This window comes from Microcaecilia unicolor, chromosome 11 (assembly GCF_901765095.1).
Source record: "Microcaecilia unicolor chromosome 11, aMicUni1.1, whole genome shotgun sequence".
NCBI lineage: Eukaryota > Metazoa > Chordata > Amphibia > Gymnophiona > Siphonopidae > Microcaecilia > Microcaecilia unicolor.
The window spans coordinates 48,035,272-48,053,879 of record NC_044041.1 but is presented as its reverse complement, the minus strand read 5'-3'; the positions used below and the strand labels follow the sequence as shown (position 1 = coordinate 48,053,879).

At 45.5% G+C, this 18,608-nt stretch overlaps 1 protein-coding gene across 2 annotated transcripts in view; it reads left to right on the top strand.

Moving 5' to 3' along the window:
* The window catches only part of STX2 (syntaxin 2), a 111,914-nt gene that overhangs the window by 82,870 nt on the left and 10,436 nt on the right, over positions 1-18,608 (top strand). For both annotated transcript variants that reach the window (XM_030218192.1, XM_030218191.1), the window contains exon 9: positions 2,445-2,555. In XM_030218192.1, the coding sequence (XP_030074052.1) occupies positions 2,445-2,555 (111 nt within the window). The remainder of the gene's footprint in view (positions 1-2,444; positions 2,556-18,608) is intronic.

The following is an 18,608-nucleotide window of genomic DNA, read 5'->3' as shown; positions in this document are numbered from 1 at the left end:
GGGGTGGTCACAGATGCTAGCCTGTCTAGTTGGGGGGTGCATTGTTTCCATCACAATGCTCAAGGTTTTTGGAACACAACAGAGTCAGAGTGACTAATTAATCGACTGGAACTCGGAGCGATTTGTAAGGCTCTTGTGGCCTTTAACCACTACTGGAGGGCAGACCAGTCCTTGTCCTGTTGGACAATATCATGGTGGTGCCTTATCAACAGAAAAGAGGCACTTGTAGTGTGCCCCTAGCTAGGGAAGCTCATCTCCTTATCCTCTGGGCAGAAAAAGGCTTGCAATAGATTTCGGCAGCACATATTGTGGAAACATGTGAACATACAGGCGGATTACCTCTGCAGGAACTTCTTGGATCCATGGGAATGGAAATTGTCGCCAGAGGCCTTCCGGATTGTAACACAGAAGTGGGACATGCTGACACTGGATCTCATGGAGTCTTGGTTCAGTGCCAAAGTTCTCAAGTTTTTCAGTCAGAAGAGTATGGTTCCGAGGATCTCGATGCTGTTCTCCAGCCATGGCTGGAATTGGATCTCGTCTTCCCCCATGGTCAATGATAGGCCGGGTGCAGCACAGGATTCTTCATCACCAAGGTCTCGTAATTTTGATAGCCCAGGATTGGCCCAGGAGACCATTGTACACGGATTTGGTTCATCTCCTTGTGGACAAGCATGTTTCAGGGCCCCATCCCGATAGAGGATCCATCCCACTTTGTTCTTACAGCCTTGCTCTTGAGAGGTCAAGGTTAAGGAACAAAGGTCACTCTGACGAGGTTATTTCCATCTTGCTCCAAGCTAGAAAACATTCAACCTTGTCTTTTTATGTACAAGTCTGGAAGGTTTAAAAAGGGTCTGACTTTCAATTCTCTCATAGTACAGGTGATGACCCTAGCTTGTTATTAGGGTTGAATGGTTAACTCCTCCTTAGTTGCTCATCTGGATGTAATTCATTTCTTGAAAGGGGTTAATCATCTTATGCCGCCTCCTAAATATTCTTTCCCTGGAGTGGAATCTTAAATTGGTCCTATGGTCTCTGCAGAAGGTGCTCTTTGAGCCTCTGAGGAAGGCTACTTTGAAAGACCTTACTCTGAAGTCTTTTTTTTTTCCTTGTTGCCACTTTGTTGGCACACAGGATTTCTGAGCTACAGGCATTGTCCTGTAGAGATCTCTTCCTTCATTTTCTCTGAGACAGGAGTGACCATTCATACAGTTCCTTCTTTTTTTACAAAAGTAGTGTCAGCATTTCATCTCATCAACCTTTGTTTCTTCCTTCTTTTTGGGAAGAGGATTTTAAGAATTATTTATGGTTACTTCATTTCCTAGACGTCTGTTGAGTGCCTCTTCAATATCTGTAAGTAACCAATGATTTTCGCTGCTCAGATCACCTTTTTGTTTCTCTGTCAGGTCCGAATTGGAGTAATGCTGCCTCAAAGTGACCATTACCTGCTGGATTAAAGAGGCTATTGCCTCAGCTTATGTACTTCCTGCCAAACTACCTCCATCCTTTCTTCGAGCTCATTCTATCAGAGCTCCTTAAACTTCTTGGGCAGAGCCTAGGGCTTACTCTCTGGAAGAGATATGTAGGTTGGCTGTGTTGTCCTCTTTGCATACCTTTTCCAAGCACTATTGCTTGGACATCGAGGCTTGATCAGAGGCATCCTTTGGAGCACCAGTCCTCTCTGTAGGTTATTTCTGTTTCCCACCTGTGTATGGACTGCTTTGCAACATCCCACAAGTCTCTGGATTCATCTGCTGTTGATGACAAGGAAGGAAAAATCTTCTTACCTGATCATTTTCTTTCCTTTTGATCACAGCAGATGGATCCAGAACCCCACCCCTAATTTTCTGCACAATTCTTTGGTTTCTCTGCTTAGTTTAGTGCTGTGTTCCTCTGTTTCGAATTATAGTTTTTTTTATTCATACATTAATTCTGTGAGGAAGGAGAAATGTTGGAATAATTCTTCCTTTTACTTTATGAGAAATACTAAATGGCCAAGGAGCACACTCTCCTATATGAGAGAGTTCAGTTTAGTGCTCTGTCTCCACCTGCTGGTAGATGGTCATAACCCATAAGTCTCTGGATTTATCTGCTATGATTATAGGAAAGAAAATTATCAATTGAAATAATTTTTCTATAGTTTTTGACCTGAATGAACTTTTTAGGATGCCTAATCAAGCCGTTTAAAATATATCTTACTAAGATATGTTTTAAATTATCTGCATTCACTCTTCCCTGTTATTACCATTTTATCCCTTAGGTTGGAAGTTTCTGTAACGGTGTCTCCATTCCCCCTTCATTTTACTGTGGATGCAAAGTCAAGATTTCTACCTATGCATTTCATATTGTTCATATCCCGCTGAACCCTTGGTTCACCATTGTCCAGTTGTTGTCTGCCTCCTGAGTTGTACATTATTTTAATAACTTTTTATTTTATTTTTAAGGGTGAAATGATTAACAATATAGAGAAGAATGTAATGAATGCAGCAGATTATGTAGAACATGCCAAAGAAGAGACTAAAAAGGCTGTCAGATATCAGAGCAAAGCGCGAAGGGTAAGGATTGGTTACATTTCATCTTTGAAGTGGATATGCAGAAATATTAATGAGATATTCACAAACATGTGAAGCAAAACAAGTGTGTGAACTGAAGAAATGGGCTCTTGTCTATTTATTTGTTTGGGGTTTTTTTGTGTGTGTATTTTGTTTGGCTTTTTTTTTTTTTTTTTTTTTTAATCTCATTCCTTCTCCAAATCCAGCAGAGACCACTCGGGGAGCATCTGTTGCATGTTTTTGTAATGTTCAGAATTTTAATATTTAAAAAAATGTTTAGTAAGGGATTGTGGCAATGATCTAAAAATAAGCAAAGTAAAGACCTGGTGACCTGGATTTCTGTGTATCCAATTAGACTGGTAGGTCAGCTATGTTGCTCAATTTAATACATGTTTCTGAGTAGTAAATGTTTCCTGTGACATCTTTTTGCATTGGTTATGTGCAGGTAGTTTTCATCGGTACATGCAAAATCTACTCGGCCATTATGGACTTCATAAAATTAATGACACATGTTAAAGAGAGGAAGCAACATGCTTCTAGTTTTAATTATTAGTAGAATTTAGCTTGTGGCCCATAAACTTTTAGTAATGTCATGCTAAAAGCTGGCCTTCAGAATTGAAAGCTATGCTCTTTCCTTTGTAGACAACTTGAGACCACTATTTCCTTTCTACTGTTCTGTTCACTCGACTGGTTATTGCTTTGATTTGGCCCACTTCAGAGGGTTCCCTTTGTTGTGAATTTCCTCCCTAATTAACTCAGTCTCTTGGTTTGACTACGTCTTGTGAGTTTCTGCTTAACACCTGGATTCCCCCAAATTTAAGCTCACAAGAAATCTTAATTCCCCCGTTGTGGAATCATTGGCAAGGGATTTGATGTCTCATTTGCGTCATCTGTGTTATCTTAGGATGATTGGGCTGTGGACTTCATTATATGATGTCCTAAATAAGAATACACCTGTAACTGATGCTTCTTTACAAGGCATTTCAACCATCCTTGGTATAATAAGGCCATCTGTTCTTTGATAAGGAAATTTGTCAGGCTGAAGAGAAAGTTCTGTGCTCCTTATCCTTTTTTTTTCTAAGCAGTTGCTACCATCTGCTCAACTTCTCACACCAGAGCACAAATTGGGATTGGTAACCCTGATTTATAGATTTTTTTTTAAAGCCATTTAGCAGTACTTTCTTCTAATTACTCCTCTGTAACAGCTCTTGAGTCATATTGCCTTTTTCTTCCTCTACACAGAAGTAATTCCATTGTATCTTCCTGCAATGATCTGTGCACACTTTTTAAAATCTACTTGTCACACTTGTTCAAGACCATGAAGTCAGCGGGTTTTTTGAAATTATTGTTATGCTGATATGCTTTTAAATATACTACACTGACTTTCTTCAGGTATTACACAAATGCATTTATGCTTGGCTGTAGTTGCCATCTGGCTTTGTGACAATCATCTGATTCTTAGCTGCTCAAAAACTGGTACCTCCTGGCTTACAGGTAGGCCTTAATGGCTTTCATTTGGCTCTAATATTGGAATACAAATAGCCTTTATTGATCATTTCAAGTATTTAAAAAAAATATATATATTTTTTTTAGACCAGCAGTTTTTTATGATCTGAATATGTGTTTTAAAAAATAATCACCATCAATTTTCAAGCAGTTTGATCTTTTAGATCTCTCCTCTCAACTTGCTCTCTTGTATGCAGTAGCAACATCATATTTAGATTACTGTAATATTTACCCTGGTCTTCTTGCAACTCCTTTGTTCATTCAGTAACCGGCTCCCTGTTTTGTATAGAACTCAGTTTAAAGTCCTTATACTTGCAGGTATCCTGTTCTACCTTTCTTCTTTGATGGCTGTACATACTTCACCTAGTGCAGTGGTCCTCACTAATTTTAAGTCAGGGCCACTTTGGATCAAAATGAGTTGATGGAGAATCACCAGATATCTTCCTTTGTAGGGCCATAACACTGCTGACCAGTGGGTGTCAGTAACATCCATCCCCAGCAGCCCGCCTTCAAACTTCTCATTGGGGTATCCTCAAGGAAGTGGGCATTTCAAAATGGATTCTGAGGGGAGATATGATTGAGGTGGAATGGGTAGACGTGAATCATTTGTTTACTCTTTCCAAAAATACTAGGACTAGGGGTCATGCAATGAAGCTACAAAGTAGTAAATTTAATACAAGTCGGAGAAAATGTTTCTTCACTCAATGTGTAATTAAACTCTGGAATTCATTGCCAGAGAATGTGGTAAAGGCGGTTAGCTTAGCAGGGTTTAAAAAGGGTGTGGACGGCTTCCTAAAGGAACTTTGACCACTCTGTTTTGGCCAATTATTGACCCTTTGTGAACTGGTCTGTCTTCATCTAGCTTACATCTAGCTCCATCTCTACCTGTTTTCAAATCTGTGCTGAAAACTCACCTTTTCACCTCTGCTTTTGGCTCCTAGCCACTACTCAATTGCCCTCCCCTTGTTCCTTCTCACCCAGTACTTCCCTCGCCCTTAATTGTCTTGTCTGTCTGTATTTTTTAGATTGTAAGCTCTATTAACAGGGACTGTCTCTCTGTATCAGGTGTTCAGCACTGCGTACGTCTGGTAGCTCTATACAAATGCTAATAATAATAACTCAAGTATTGGAGAAAGCAGTAGCTTTCCTATTGTCATCTTTTCCGAGTGCCAACCACTATATTCATACCAGGAAATGGCTTCTGACAGGGTCATAGCACTGAACTGAAGATAGCACAGAGCTATACTGAATGAGATAATTCGTGTTTGGACAGAGGCAAAGCCGTCCCCTTGATTTCAGTGGACCTCACTGCTGCCTTTTTGATGTAATTGAGCATGTAATTGATCTTTTAATTAGACTATTGGACATTAGTATCTCGGGGTCAATCTTTAATCAGTTTAAATCATACCTCCTCTTTTCCTGTTCCATTAAGGTTAAAATTGACACTCATTTATCTTCAATGCATAATGTCTAATGTGGTGGTCGGTGGGGGTTAATTTCAGCCACAGCATCTTCTCCAGGGGTTAATTTTAGCTAGAGCATCTTTTTTTTTTTTTTAATATCCTTCTTGGCACTTTAATTCAAGGGCTGGGGTTCAGTATGTACATATTTAAAGATATTAAACTTCATTGTACGTGAAGATTGGATCTGTCCCTTCCAAACTGCGTAACCCCTAGAGTAGCATAGCTGACTGAATCAAGTCAAGTAAGCTGATCTTAAACCCATTGATAGGAGCAGTTTGGTTTGCTAGAAATGTTTCTTCCTTTCAACCAAGCATTGCCATATCCCTTAGCTCCTTGAAAGAATCTGTACTCTTCCCAGGCATTTTGTTAGAAATACTTTGTCCTTTTTGTTTTCTTTATTTTTATTTCAAATTTATAACATAACATATATAACTAATAAACAGCACTTAGAAATCTCTCTTAATCCTCTTACCCCTCCCAGTCTCCCCTCTTCCCCATGCCAATTTTGTGTGAGGTAGTCCCAAGAAACAATGATACAGCAATACCAAACATAAATATTACAAAAAAGTATGTAAGGACAAACACATCCATACATGTTACAGGTTAGATAAGACATGTATATTACAAATAACCCCAAGAGCACAACTCAGATGATGATAATTAAGCATGTGCTGATTCTTGATTTAAACCAATCCACAAAAGGGGTCCACATTTTATCGGAAGATTCTACCTGACTCTGCTTAATTGCAGTTAGCTTACGTTTAAAAAAATATGCATGTCAGAGTTTCTCAGGACAGTATGCTGTAGGGTTGCTCAAGTTCCAGCATCTAGCTGCCTCCCTTCATATAACAGCCAAGCATAATCACTTTCAAGTGGTTGGTGTTACCCCCCTCCCCCCCCCCCCCCTCCCCAAAAAAGCTTGTACCATTGTAATAGAAAAACTTTGGGATCCAAAGGGAGTTGAACCTGTATGAAAAGCTTGGGCCCAATCCCTCCAGAATGGTTCAATTTTGAGGATTCCCACCAGACATTAATGCACGAGCCTACCACCCCACATCCTCTCCAGCATAGAAGACTGAGAGTAGAGGAGAGGATTCTATGTCCTTTCCACTTCGTTTCTTTGCTCCAGTAAAGAAAAGTCTATTCACCTTAAGGATGATCAAATCACTTAGACCAGTTTTTTATTATGATGCTCTTAGGTACTCCATCATGTGCTTGTTTTAAACTTTCTGTTATAATTCAATGCTAACTGGTGTGCATCTTGAAAATCCAAATTACAAAACACAACCATGAATCCTTTATTCCTTGCAAAGCATTCTGATCATGGAATGCCAGCTGATGTCTTAACGTTGGCTTTCTAGCTCTTGTTAAATAAAGTTAAGATTTCTGATCTTGCATATCATGCATTTTACACAGATTTACCATTATGCTTATGTTCTCTAGTTATTCCCTATTGTCTACTCCATCCCTGGAGATAATCTGAAACGTATGTTCTCCGAGGACAAGCAGGCTGCTTGTTCTCACGACTGGGTGACGTCCGCGGCAGCCCCCACCAACCGGAAAGAAGCTTCGCGGGACGGTCGGCACGCCCACCGCGCATGCGCGGCTGTCTTCCCGCCCGTGCGCGACCGCTCCCGCCAGTTCCTTTTTTTCCGCGACTGGAGAGAGTTGTGCTTCTGCCACTCTCTCTGTTTCAGCCGCCGGATTTTTCGACCGCGTTTACGCGGATCGTCGCTTCGCTCGGATTACCGTTCGGTTTTCCCTTTTTCTTGTTTGTTACCAAAAAAAAAAAAAAAAAAATCTGCGCGTGTGGAGCACGCGCTCCCCTTTTCCCTCGCTTCCAGCGGGGACGCCACGTTGCGGCCTAGTGGTCGCTCGGTCGTTTATTTTTTCGTGGTGTGATTTTAGCCACCATTGACGACTTTGACTTCGCCGGCGCGATTTTTCCGTCGATGTCCTCGAAGGTCCTGAGTGGATTTAAAAAGTGTGGTCGCTGCGGCCGGCCGATCTCGCAGACCGACACCCACGCTTGGTGCCTCCAGTGCCTCGGGCCGGAGCACAATCTCAAGTCGTGTGCTTTGTGTCTCGGTCTCCGGAAACGGACTCAGGTTGCGAGGCAAGTTCTGCGGGACCGTCTTTTTGGAACTTGCGCCGGCCCCTCGATGTCGACCTCGACGGCATCGGTATCGAAGGCCGGTTCTTCGGTACCGGTATCGATGCCCGAGACATCGGCACCGATGGCAGCGACCCCAGGAGAACAGGTCCCGTCGGCCCGCCGGTCCGCCGGTGAGAGTGGGGTTGAGAGGCCGCGTGGGCAGTCGGCCCCGGTCACTCCCTCAGCTCGTGAGCCACGGGACCGAACCCTGTCTGACCCGGTGCCTCGAGACCGAGGGGGATCGACCTCCTCCTCCTCCATGCCCTCCGGCGCCGGTGACGTGCATCGAAAAAAGGACAAGAAGCGTCGTCACCGGACGCCCTCGGTGCATCCCGAAGAGGAGTCGACGCCGAAGCGTCATCGTCGAGAGGAGAGGTCTCCGTCGGTTGTGGAGGTACCGACGCGTCGGGGTTCCGGCACCTCGGTGCCGTCTCCTGGCTCCCAGCAGCTTCCGGCACCGACACCCTTACCGGCCCCACCGCCTTTCCCGGCAGCGGGCCTGGACGAGTGCCTCAGAGCCATCCTTCCGGGGATCCTGGAAGGGCTGATGCGCCAGGCTGTGCCGGCACCGGGGGTGCTTGCGCCCTCGGCGCCGATGACTGTGGCGCCGGCGAGCTCTAGCCCGGCGCCGGGGCTGTCGACACCGCCGCCGCTTGCGGTGCCGGTCTCGACTGCCACGCAGGTGGAGTCCCCGTCGACGTCGATGGAGGGAGCTCCGTCCCCGCCGGCGCGGGAGTCCACCGCTCGACGACACCGAGACCTCGGTGCCTCGACGTCGAGCCGGGCCCGGTACAGGACTCAGCTACATGAGCTAATGTCCGATACCGAGGATGAGGACTCGTGGGGGGAAGAGGAGGACCCTAGATATTTCTCCTCAGAGGAGTCTACGGGCCTTCCCTCGGACCCCACGCCTTCACCGGAGAGGAAGCTCTCACCTCCTGAGAGTCTCTCCTTTGCCTCCTTTGTGCGGGATATGTCTATCAGCATTCCCTTCCCCGTGGTCTCTGTGGAAGAGCCGAGGGCCGAGATGCTCGAGGTCCTCGACTATCCATCACCACCTAGAGAGTCCTCCACGGTGCCGCTGCACAATGTCCTGAAGGAGACACTGCTTCGGAACTGGGTGCGACCACTAACTAACCCCACCATTCCCAAGAAAGCAGAGTCCCAGTACAGGATCCACTCCGACCCAGAGCTCATGCGGCCCCAATTGCCCCATGACTCAGCGGTCGTGGATTCTGCTCTCAAGAGGGCACAGAGTTCGAGGGATACCGCCTCGGCGCCCCCGGGGCGGGAGTCTCGCACTCTGGACTCGTTTGGGAGGAAGGCCTACCAATCCTCCATGCTCGTGACCCGCATCCAGTCATACCTGCTCTATATGAGCATCCACATGCGGACCAATGTGCAACAGCTGGCGGACCTGGTCGAGAAGCTCCCGCCGGAGCAGTCCAGGCCTTATCAGGAGGTGGTCAGGCAGCTGAAGGCATGCAGAAAGTTCCTGTCCAGGGGTATTTTTGACACCTGTGACGTGGCATCTCGTGCTGCGGCCCAAGGTATAGTGATGCGCAGGCTCTCATGGCTGCGCGCCTCTGACCTGGACAACCGCACCCAGCAGAGACTGGCCGACGTCCCTTGCCGGGGGGATAACATTTTCGGTGAGAAGGTCGAGCAGATGGTGGACCAACTGCATCAGCGGGAAACCGCTCTCGACAAGCTCTCCCACCGGGCGCCTTCAGCATCCGCCCCCACTGGTGGGCGTTTTTCCCGGGCACGGCAGGCTGCACCCTATTCTTTTGCAAAGCGTAGGTACAACCAGCCGGCCCGAAGGCCTCGTCAGGCACAGGGACAGCCCCAGCGCGCTCGTTCTCGTCAACAGCGTGCGCCTAAGCAGCCCCCTGCGCCTCCACAGCAAAAGCCGGGGACGGGCTTTTGACTGGATCCACGGGAACATAGCCACCCTACAAGTGTCCGTACCGGACGATCTGCCGGTCGGAGGGAGGTTAAAATTTTTTCACCAAAGGTGGCCTCTCATAACCTCCGACCAGTGGGTTCTCCAAATAGTGCGGTGCGGATACGCCCTGAATTTGGCCTCCCTGCCTCCAAATTGTCCTCCGGGAGCTCAGTCTTTCAGCTCCCATCACAAGCAGGTACTTGCAGAGGAACTCTCCGCCCTTCTCAGCGCCAATGCGGTCGAGCCCGTACCACCCGGGCAGGAAGGGCAGGGATTCTATTCCAGGTACTTCCTTGTGGAAAAGAAAACAGGGGGGATGCGTCCCATCCTAGACCTGAGAGGCCTGAACAAATTCCTGGTCAAAGAAAAGTTCAGGATGCTTTCCTTGGGCACCCTTCTGCCAATGATTCAGAAAAACGATTGGCTATGTTCCCTGGATTTAAAGGACGCATATACTCACATACCGATACTGCCAGCTCACAGACAGTATCTCAGATTCCGCCTGGGCGCACGCCACTTTCAGTATTGTGTGCTGCCATTTGGGCTCGCCTCTGCCCCACGAGTGTTTACCAAATGCCTCGTGGTGGTAGCGGCCTACCTACGCAAGCTGGGAGTGCACGTGTTCCCATATCTCGACGATTGGCTGGTCAAGAACACCTCGGAGGCAGGAGCCCTCCGGTCCATGCAGTGCACTATTCAACTTCTGGAGCTGCTGGGGTTTGTGATAAATTACCCAAAGTCCCATCTCCAGCCAACTCAGTCTCTGGAATTCATAGGAGCGCTGCTGAATTCCCAGACGGTTCAGGCCTACCTTCCCGAAGCGAGGGCCACCAATCTCTTGGCCCTGGCTTCGCAGACCAGAGCGTCTCAGCAGATCACAGCTCGGCAGATGTTGAGACTTCTGGGTCATATGGCCTCCACAGTTCATGTGACTCCCATGGCTCGTCTTCACATGAGATCTGCTCAATGGACCCTAGCTTCCCAGTGGTTCCAAGCCACCGGGAATCTAGAAGATGTCATCCGCCTCTCCACCAGTTGCCGCACTTCACTGCTCTGGTGGACCATACGGACCAATTTGACCCTGGGACGTCCATTCCAAATTCCGCAGCCCACGAAAGTGCTGACGACGGATGCATCTCGCCTGGGGTGGGGAGCCCATGTCGATGGGCTTCACACCCAGGGTCTGTGGTCCCTCCAGGAAAAGGATCTGCAGATCAACCTCCTGGAGCTCCGAGCGATCTGGAACGCACTGAAGGCTTTCAGAGATCGGCTGTCCTGCCAAATTATCCAAATTCGGACAGACAATCAGGTTGCAATGTATTACGTCAACAAGCAGGGGGGCACCGGATCTCGCCCCCTGTGCCAGGAGGCCGTCGGGATGTGGCGTTGGGCGTGTCGGTTCGGCATGCTCCTCCAAGCCACGTACCTGGCAGGCGTAAACAACAGTCTGGCCGACAGACTGAGCAGAGTCATGCAACCGCACGAGTGGTCGCTCCATGCCAGAGTGGTACGCAAGATCTTCCGAGTGTGGGGCACCCCCTCGGTGGACCTTTTCGCCTCTCAGACCAACCACAAGCTGCCTCTGTTCTGTTCCAGACTTCAGGCACACGGCAGGCTAGCGTCGGATGCCTTTCTCCTCCATTGGGGGACCGGCCTCCTGTATGCTTATCCTCCCATACCTTTGGTGGGGAAGACCTTACTGAAGCTCAAGCAAGACCGCGGCACCATGATTCTGATCACGCCTTTTTGGCCCCGTCAGATCTGGTTCCCTCTTCTTCTGGAGTTGTCCTCCGAAGAACCGTGGAGATTGGAGTGTTTTCCGACTCTCATTTCGCAGAACGACGGAGCGTTGCTGCACCCCAACCTTCAGTCTCTGGCTCTCACGGCCTGGATGTTGAGGGCGTAGACTTCACTGCGTTGGGTCTGTCTGAGGGTGTCTCCCGGGTCTTACTTGCCTCTAGGAAGGATTCCACTAAAAAGAGTTACTTTTTCAAGTGGAGGAGGTTTGTCGTGTGGTGTGAGAGCATGGCCCTAGAACCTCGTTCTCGCCCTGCACAGAACCTGCTTGAATACTTTCTGCACTTATCAGAGTCTGGCCTCAAGACCAACTCAGTAAGGAATCACCTTAGTGCGATTAGTGCTTACCATTATCGTGTGGAAGGTAAAGCCATCTCTGGAGAGCCTTTAGTCGTTCGATTCATGAGGCTTGCTTTTGTCAAAGCCCCCTATCAAGCCTCCTACTGTGTCATGGGATCTCAACGTCGTCCTCACCCAGCTGATGAAACCTCCTTTTGAGCCACTGAATACCTGCCATCTGAAGTACTTGACCTGGAAGGTCATTTTCTTGGTGGCAGTTACTTCAGCTCGTAGGGTCAGTGAGCTTCAAGCCCTGGTAGCTCATGCTCCATATACCAAATTTCATCACAACAGAGTAGTGCTCCGCACCCACCCAAAGTTCCTGCCGAAGGTGGTGTCGGAGTTCCATCTTAACCAGTCAATTGTCTTGCCAACATTCTTCCCCAGGCCGCATACCCGCCCTGCTGAACGTCAGTTGCACACATTGGACTGCAAGAGAGCATTGGCCTTCTACTTGGAGCGGACACAGCCCAACAGACAGTCCGCCCAATTGTTTATTTCTTTCGACCCTAACAGGCTAGGGGTCGCTGTCGGGAAACGCACCATCTCTAATTGGCTAGCAGATTGCATTTCCTTCACTTACGCCCAGGCTGGGCTGACTCTTGAGGGTCATGTCACGGCTCATAGTGTCAGAGCCATGGCAGCGTCATTGGCCCACTTGAAGTCAGCCACTATTGAAGAGATCTGCAAGGCTGCGACGTGGTCATCTGTCCACACATTCACATCTCATTACTGCCTCCAGCAGGATACCCGACGCGACAGTCGGTTCGGGCAGTCGGTGCTGCAGAATCTGTTTGGGGTGTAAATCCAACTCCACCCTCCAGGACCCGAATTTATTCTGGTCAGGCTGCACTCTCAGTTAGTTGTTCTTCGTAGGTCAATTTCCTGTTGTGTCCTCGCCGTTGCGAGGTTCAATTGACCTGGGTTCTTGTTTTGAGTGAGCCTGAGAGCTAGGGATACCCCAGTCGTGAGAACAAGCAGCCTGCTGTCCTCGGAGAACAACTGCTACAGGTATGTATCATACCCTTTATTAGCTATCCCCTCACCATCAAGACGAAGATTGGATTACACTTATTTAGCCTTTAGTTTTTGGGCTGCCAAGCTACAGAATGCTTTACTTGCTTAGGTTCATTCTGAGAGTTCTTGCGGAAAATGTAAAACTGGCATAAAAACTTGGTTATTTCATCAGGCTTTATGTGATGTTTCATTAAATAACCCCCCCCCCCCCCCCCCCCAATACTTTCCTTTTTACGTTTTGGTATTTGGATCTCATTGTCTTGGGAAACTTTATTGTACTCCAGACAACCCACACATGCCCCGTTCCCCTTTTCATTCCTATTGTCAGATCATAATGACCCCCCCCCCCCCAATTATGTTACAGAATGATCTCTTTCTTGTACACCACAGTTACCAGTTTTGCTGTTCAAATCGCAGTGTATCAGGTCATTTGGGTTTATCTGTTATATATTTCATTTGAGTTAAATGAAGTTCCAAAGTCAGTTAGGATGTTGACTGATTTTAATAAAATAGTCTTATGCAATATTGCAGGGATGCATATGCTGTCATGCTAGGAGAAATCTAGGCTAGATGCCAATTTCAATTTCAGTGCCAAAACCGGCCTGAAATTAGTATTTGGCCATATTTTTTAGCTAAAGATACTCGTGCATTTTTGGCTGAAACTGAAACAGTGTTGTGTCCCCATAGCACTCCCTCCAAGTTATTTTAGAGTCCCTGGTGGTCTAGTGGCATAGTTGGGACAGGAACAATCCCAATTCACTCCTGCCCATGTCGTCTCCACTGTCAAAATGGCTGCCACAACCTCCAGCAGTAGTCTTGCTGCTGGCAGGAGTAATCCCCAGTTGTGGCAGCCATTTTAATGGCAGACAGCATGGGCAGAAGTGACTGGGGATTGATCCTGCCACAACTATGCTACTAGACCACCAGGGACTCCAAGGTAGGCCCAGGGAGTGGAGGCTGTTACTGTTCAGGGTGGTACCAATTTGAGTTTCAGCTTCAATTTCAGTTGAAAACTGAAAAAAGTGATTTTGGCCACCCTTTGATCTGGGCTTGGTGATACGCCATCAGGTATAATTTTTCTAATATACAGTACTACTGTACTTGTCCACTAGTTCCATCTTAAATGACCATGAACCTAAGGAAGGATACAAAACTTAGCATTTCTGTGGTTACTGCTCTGATTCAAAATAAAACTGAGAATCTCCTTCAGCTGCACAGGTCTGCTTTTTCTCAGGTTTGTGGTTTTCTTGTGCTAGATAATTTCGCTTTTTATGTGGTGACAATTTACTTTCAAATCTGCTTTCACTTTTTTTTTTTTTAAGGACAAAATTGTCTTGAAATTGAGATCCATAATAATGTGTAAATATACGTTGAATCAAATCTGTGCTTTCCAGAACTTTCTTCATGACACCTCAACCAGCCAGGATTTCAGAATATTCACAATAATTATGAGCTCACTTGTCATAAACGTAGATGCATTATATGTAGTTTCTCTTTCGTGTTCATTTTGGATGTCCTGAAAATCTGGTTGTGAAAACTCTGGTATGAATGTTTCACCAGCATTTAAAAAAAATGTAGTTAAGGATTAATGTGTACTAGTCTATCTTTGCTATACAGACTTAGATTAGCAAACATCATATTGACATTGATGTTGCTTTTATAGAGCACAGTTAACTTTTATCTTTTTTTTTTTTTTTTTTTTTCTGTTCGTACAAATTAGCACCATTTCCTTTTTTGTTTGTTTGTCCTTTGTCTTTTTCCAGCATTGTATAGGGTTGGAAAGAAAAAACACAAGGAATGAAAAATGTTTGTCCCGGGGACGAAAGTGTACCATGTGCAGGTGGGGTGAGGGGAACCAGCTAAAAACCCAGATTTTGAAAATTGGCAGTTTAGACCCAAGATTTAAAAGGAAATAGTTAACCTAAAAATGGCCCAATATAATTCCTGGGAAAGGGAATATCAGCAGCTCCAGCGTAGTAAAAAAAAGGTTAAGAAAAAGCTCATTTCAAACTGCCTGTCCCTAAATTCCCTTCTCCTCTCCTAGTCAGACATACATGCACCCAGATACACATGCAGAGTGGATTGAAATGTGAGGCATGCACAGTACATTTTTTCTAGCAAAAAAGATGCCGGTACTCAAATGCCAGGCCACCCTTCAGGGGTGGGGTGATCACTGAGGAACCCACCCCACAATAGCCAGGCCCCCTGCAAACCAGTCACAGAATCTATGGCAAGGTAGAATTGGTGTGTAGAGCATGAGCTCTTTCGTTAAAACTTGGGGACCATGGGTCAATTTTAGCAGACAATGGAAAAGGTGTCGTACTTAGTACCCCCTCAAAAAAGCCATGGGCATGCACCATATACTTACTCATCCCCCCCCCCCCCCCCCCCCCCCACACACACACACAGAGTACTTCTACGGCGCTGGTTTAGTGATCCAGATGTGTATTTCATTTTGTCTCTTGTAAATTTTACTGTAAAATATAGTGAGTGAACTGTATGTCCTAATGGTTGCTCTGTACCTTGATAGCTAGTGATTAAACAGTATAGTTCCTGGTTGCCATGAATATTGCCTCCTAGTGGTGGAAAAGCATGGCAGTACCTGTTGCTTTGAGATCGTGATACCCTGTGGTTAAATTGTAAAACCTATCCTTTGAAATCCACAGACAGTAACATCTAATGGCTGGACTGACATATTTCTATTTTATTAATTCCCAATATTAACAGACCTGAAGCAATTTGCATATAAAATATTTCTTTATAAAATCGTTTCTCAGTCACCTCTTGCACACTAACCCCCAACCCCATCTCTGCATTCCCCTACTCCATTTTTACCTTCCTCTTCAGCCTCCCAACTCACTTCTATGCTTGTACTAAAACACTATCTTCAACTGTTTTTTTAAAACCTCAAAGATCTAAAAAGCTAAGGATCCGCTTGGGGACTCATTCCATCCTACTAGCATGACCACTGAAAACATTTGGTGTCTTGTGCTCTCCGCCCATGCTTGAGGGGACTCCTTGGGTTGCTAATAAGCCTGGTTCATGCATCTCCTTGGTCTGTATTCCTGCAACAGGTCCTGTCAATCCTTAATATAATGGGCTATCAATTAGAGCAATGATTTTAATTATATTGCTGTTCTTCAAGAAATCATTGAATGTTTATACCTCTATTAACCTTGAATAAAATGTAACATATTTATTGATTCAACTCTAAGCAATATCATTAAAATACTTGACTGAACTATCAGCTAGCTGACTAAGATTTCTGCTGCATTACATCCACATAGTCTACAAGATGCCATAGCGATGAAACATGATTTCATGTCGAGACTAAGATTAATCTGAACCATAAGCAGCTGAAACTAATGTTTTTTTGCTGAGCTCTACCTTGAGACTTTGTGTAAAGAAGTATTTGACTGAAAGTGAAGAGGAATCAATGAGGGTTTAATCCTTTAGCAGCTTGTCAAGAGTTGGTTTATACAGAAGAACAGACTTGACGTTTACATACAAGCACCAATATATTGGACACAATAGAAGATATATTTCTCCTGTGATCCATGAAAATGTATTATGTAGTTGATATTGACCAAAATTAACAATGGCAGTGATCTGAGGATCACCTGCAAGATTTCATTTTTGTTGTATAACTTGATGTTACGTAGACTGGATGTAATGCAGAAATCTTAGCTAGCCGATAGTTCAGTCAGGTATTTTAATGACATTGATTAGAGTTGAATCAATAAAGATGCTACTTTTTATTCAAGGTTAATAGAAGTATAATCATTAAATTATTTCTTGTATAACAGGTTCTGAAGATATTCCGGAGTTTTCCCCTTGGTCGCAACACCTTAAACCTTATCCTAAACTGGCCTTCATAATAGGGGCTACAAGGTCCGTTATTCCTTTTTCCATCTGCAGCCTAGCTACTATATTCTGGACCAGCTGTGAACTACTCTGGATTTCATTTTTTATTCTTTCCAATAGAGTGGAGTATTTGGGAATCATTCCGTTCATAGTGCCCTGCTCCTTCAGGGCACACCCATAAGCAAAAAATTCTATGAGCTATGCTGTGCATGCTTTTCCTTTTTACTCCTGGGGAATTTTTATGCATAAAAGTATAAAATTCTGCAGTTTATTTAGCCAGAATGACATAATATAAATGGGAGTCTGAGTAATTTAAAATGTAATACAAAAACTTGTATTCAGATACAGTTTCAAAATATTTTTTATGCAGAACTCCTCTAAGAGTACATTGTAAGAGTGGATCATAAGGCTGTGTCTTCCACCTTCCTCTCCTCATCAGGCCTAACTGCTTTCTCTCTCTGCCCCTCACATGTCTGAATCCTCTGCTTTATCCGCCTCTCAGCCAGGACCCAGTGCCCCAACCCAACCTAATTCCTTTACATTTCTCTCTCTCGCTCTCCGCCCCTCCCCCCCTCCCCCGATCCTATCATTTGGTCATGAGGTTCTTCATGTCCTTAATTGCTCCCTGCATTCCCTTAATTCCCAAATACCCTCCAGGCTCTCATGGTGGCCATGCTGTTGCTATTGCTGCTTCTTGCTTCTTCCAGACCACCATGATCTAGTTGTCATCACTGCTTACTCTTGCTCCTTCCAGCCTTGCTGCTCTCCTCTCTCCCTGCTATTATGTAAACCTTTATGTAGTAAATATTGGCTGATTAAAGTTCCAGTCAGCCTAGTTGAGTTCTTCTACGTTGGTTATATGAGCATATAAATTCCCATCCGCAATCCGATACCAGCTCCCTATGTACAACTAACGGAGTTTTTACTCTGTGTTCTAGTGTATGTTTTTTAATTCATAGTTGCTGAACCTGCTGCATGGTCCAAGGGCATACCTTCTGCCGTGTTTCCATTGTTTCACTTCAGAGCGTGCACATACATGGTTGTGAAATCGAAATGCATACCATTACTTCCTAATAACGTGTATTGCAGGCTGAAAACCTGAGTCAAGATGGCGTCAGTAACGGATGTGCGTTCCTAAGCTCCCGAGACCCATTGTTAGACTACCGAGGGAATTCTCTTTTTCTCCGTTTAAAATGGGGAAGAGAAAGGGGAAGACGGTGGTTCCTACCTCCACGATTCCACCGACGACGCCAACCTCTCGACAGCCGACTTTGGAGGTCTTTGGAATTGGGACCCAGGGCGAGCGGATCTCTGCTTCGACGGGTTCGACCTTTTTGGATAAGGACCGCAGCATTGAAGGAGTGACGTTGAGTCCTCCTTCTCACACTGTTCCACCACAACCCGGAAGCGAAAGAGTGCCTGAGGGACCACGGCAGTTGGAAATGTTATTCGCAACACCGTTGGGAGGAGGACCGTCAGGCACCTCAACCCCGGGGAAAGAAACAGCAATGCAGGAGCAGTTGCGGGTCGAGGCTCCTGCTCCCCGGAGTGTTACTATCGGGAACAATGGTGGATTACAAAAACCAACAGTGGTGACTATGAATTCATTATGGGATGCAATTCAAGGGGTCAATAGCACACTACTTCAAATGAATATTTCCATAAAGGGAGAAATTAAGGAACTAAAACAAACCAGTGATAATCTGTTTAATAATTTACAAGAACAGAAAGAAAAAGTCTTGAAGATGGAGGCTGAAGTTGAAAAACTTCAAAATCTAACGTTTTCCTTAACTAAAGAAAAAGAAATTCAGGAAAAGAAATTGGAAAATTTGGAAAATAACTCTCGAAGAAATAACCTTAGGTTAATTAATTTTCCAAAATCACCCTTAGTACCAGCTATAGATATGCTTAAAAGATATTTTATTCAAATATTGGGAATCTCAATGGAGGGTTTTCCCCCCATAACG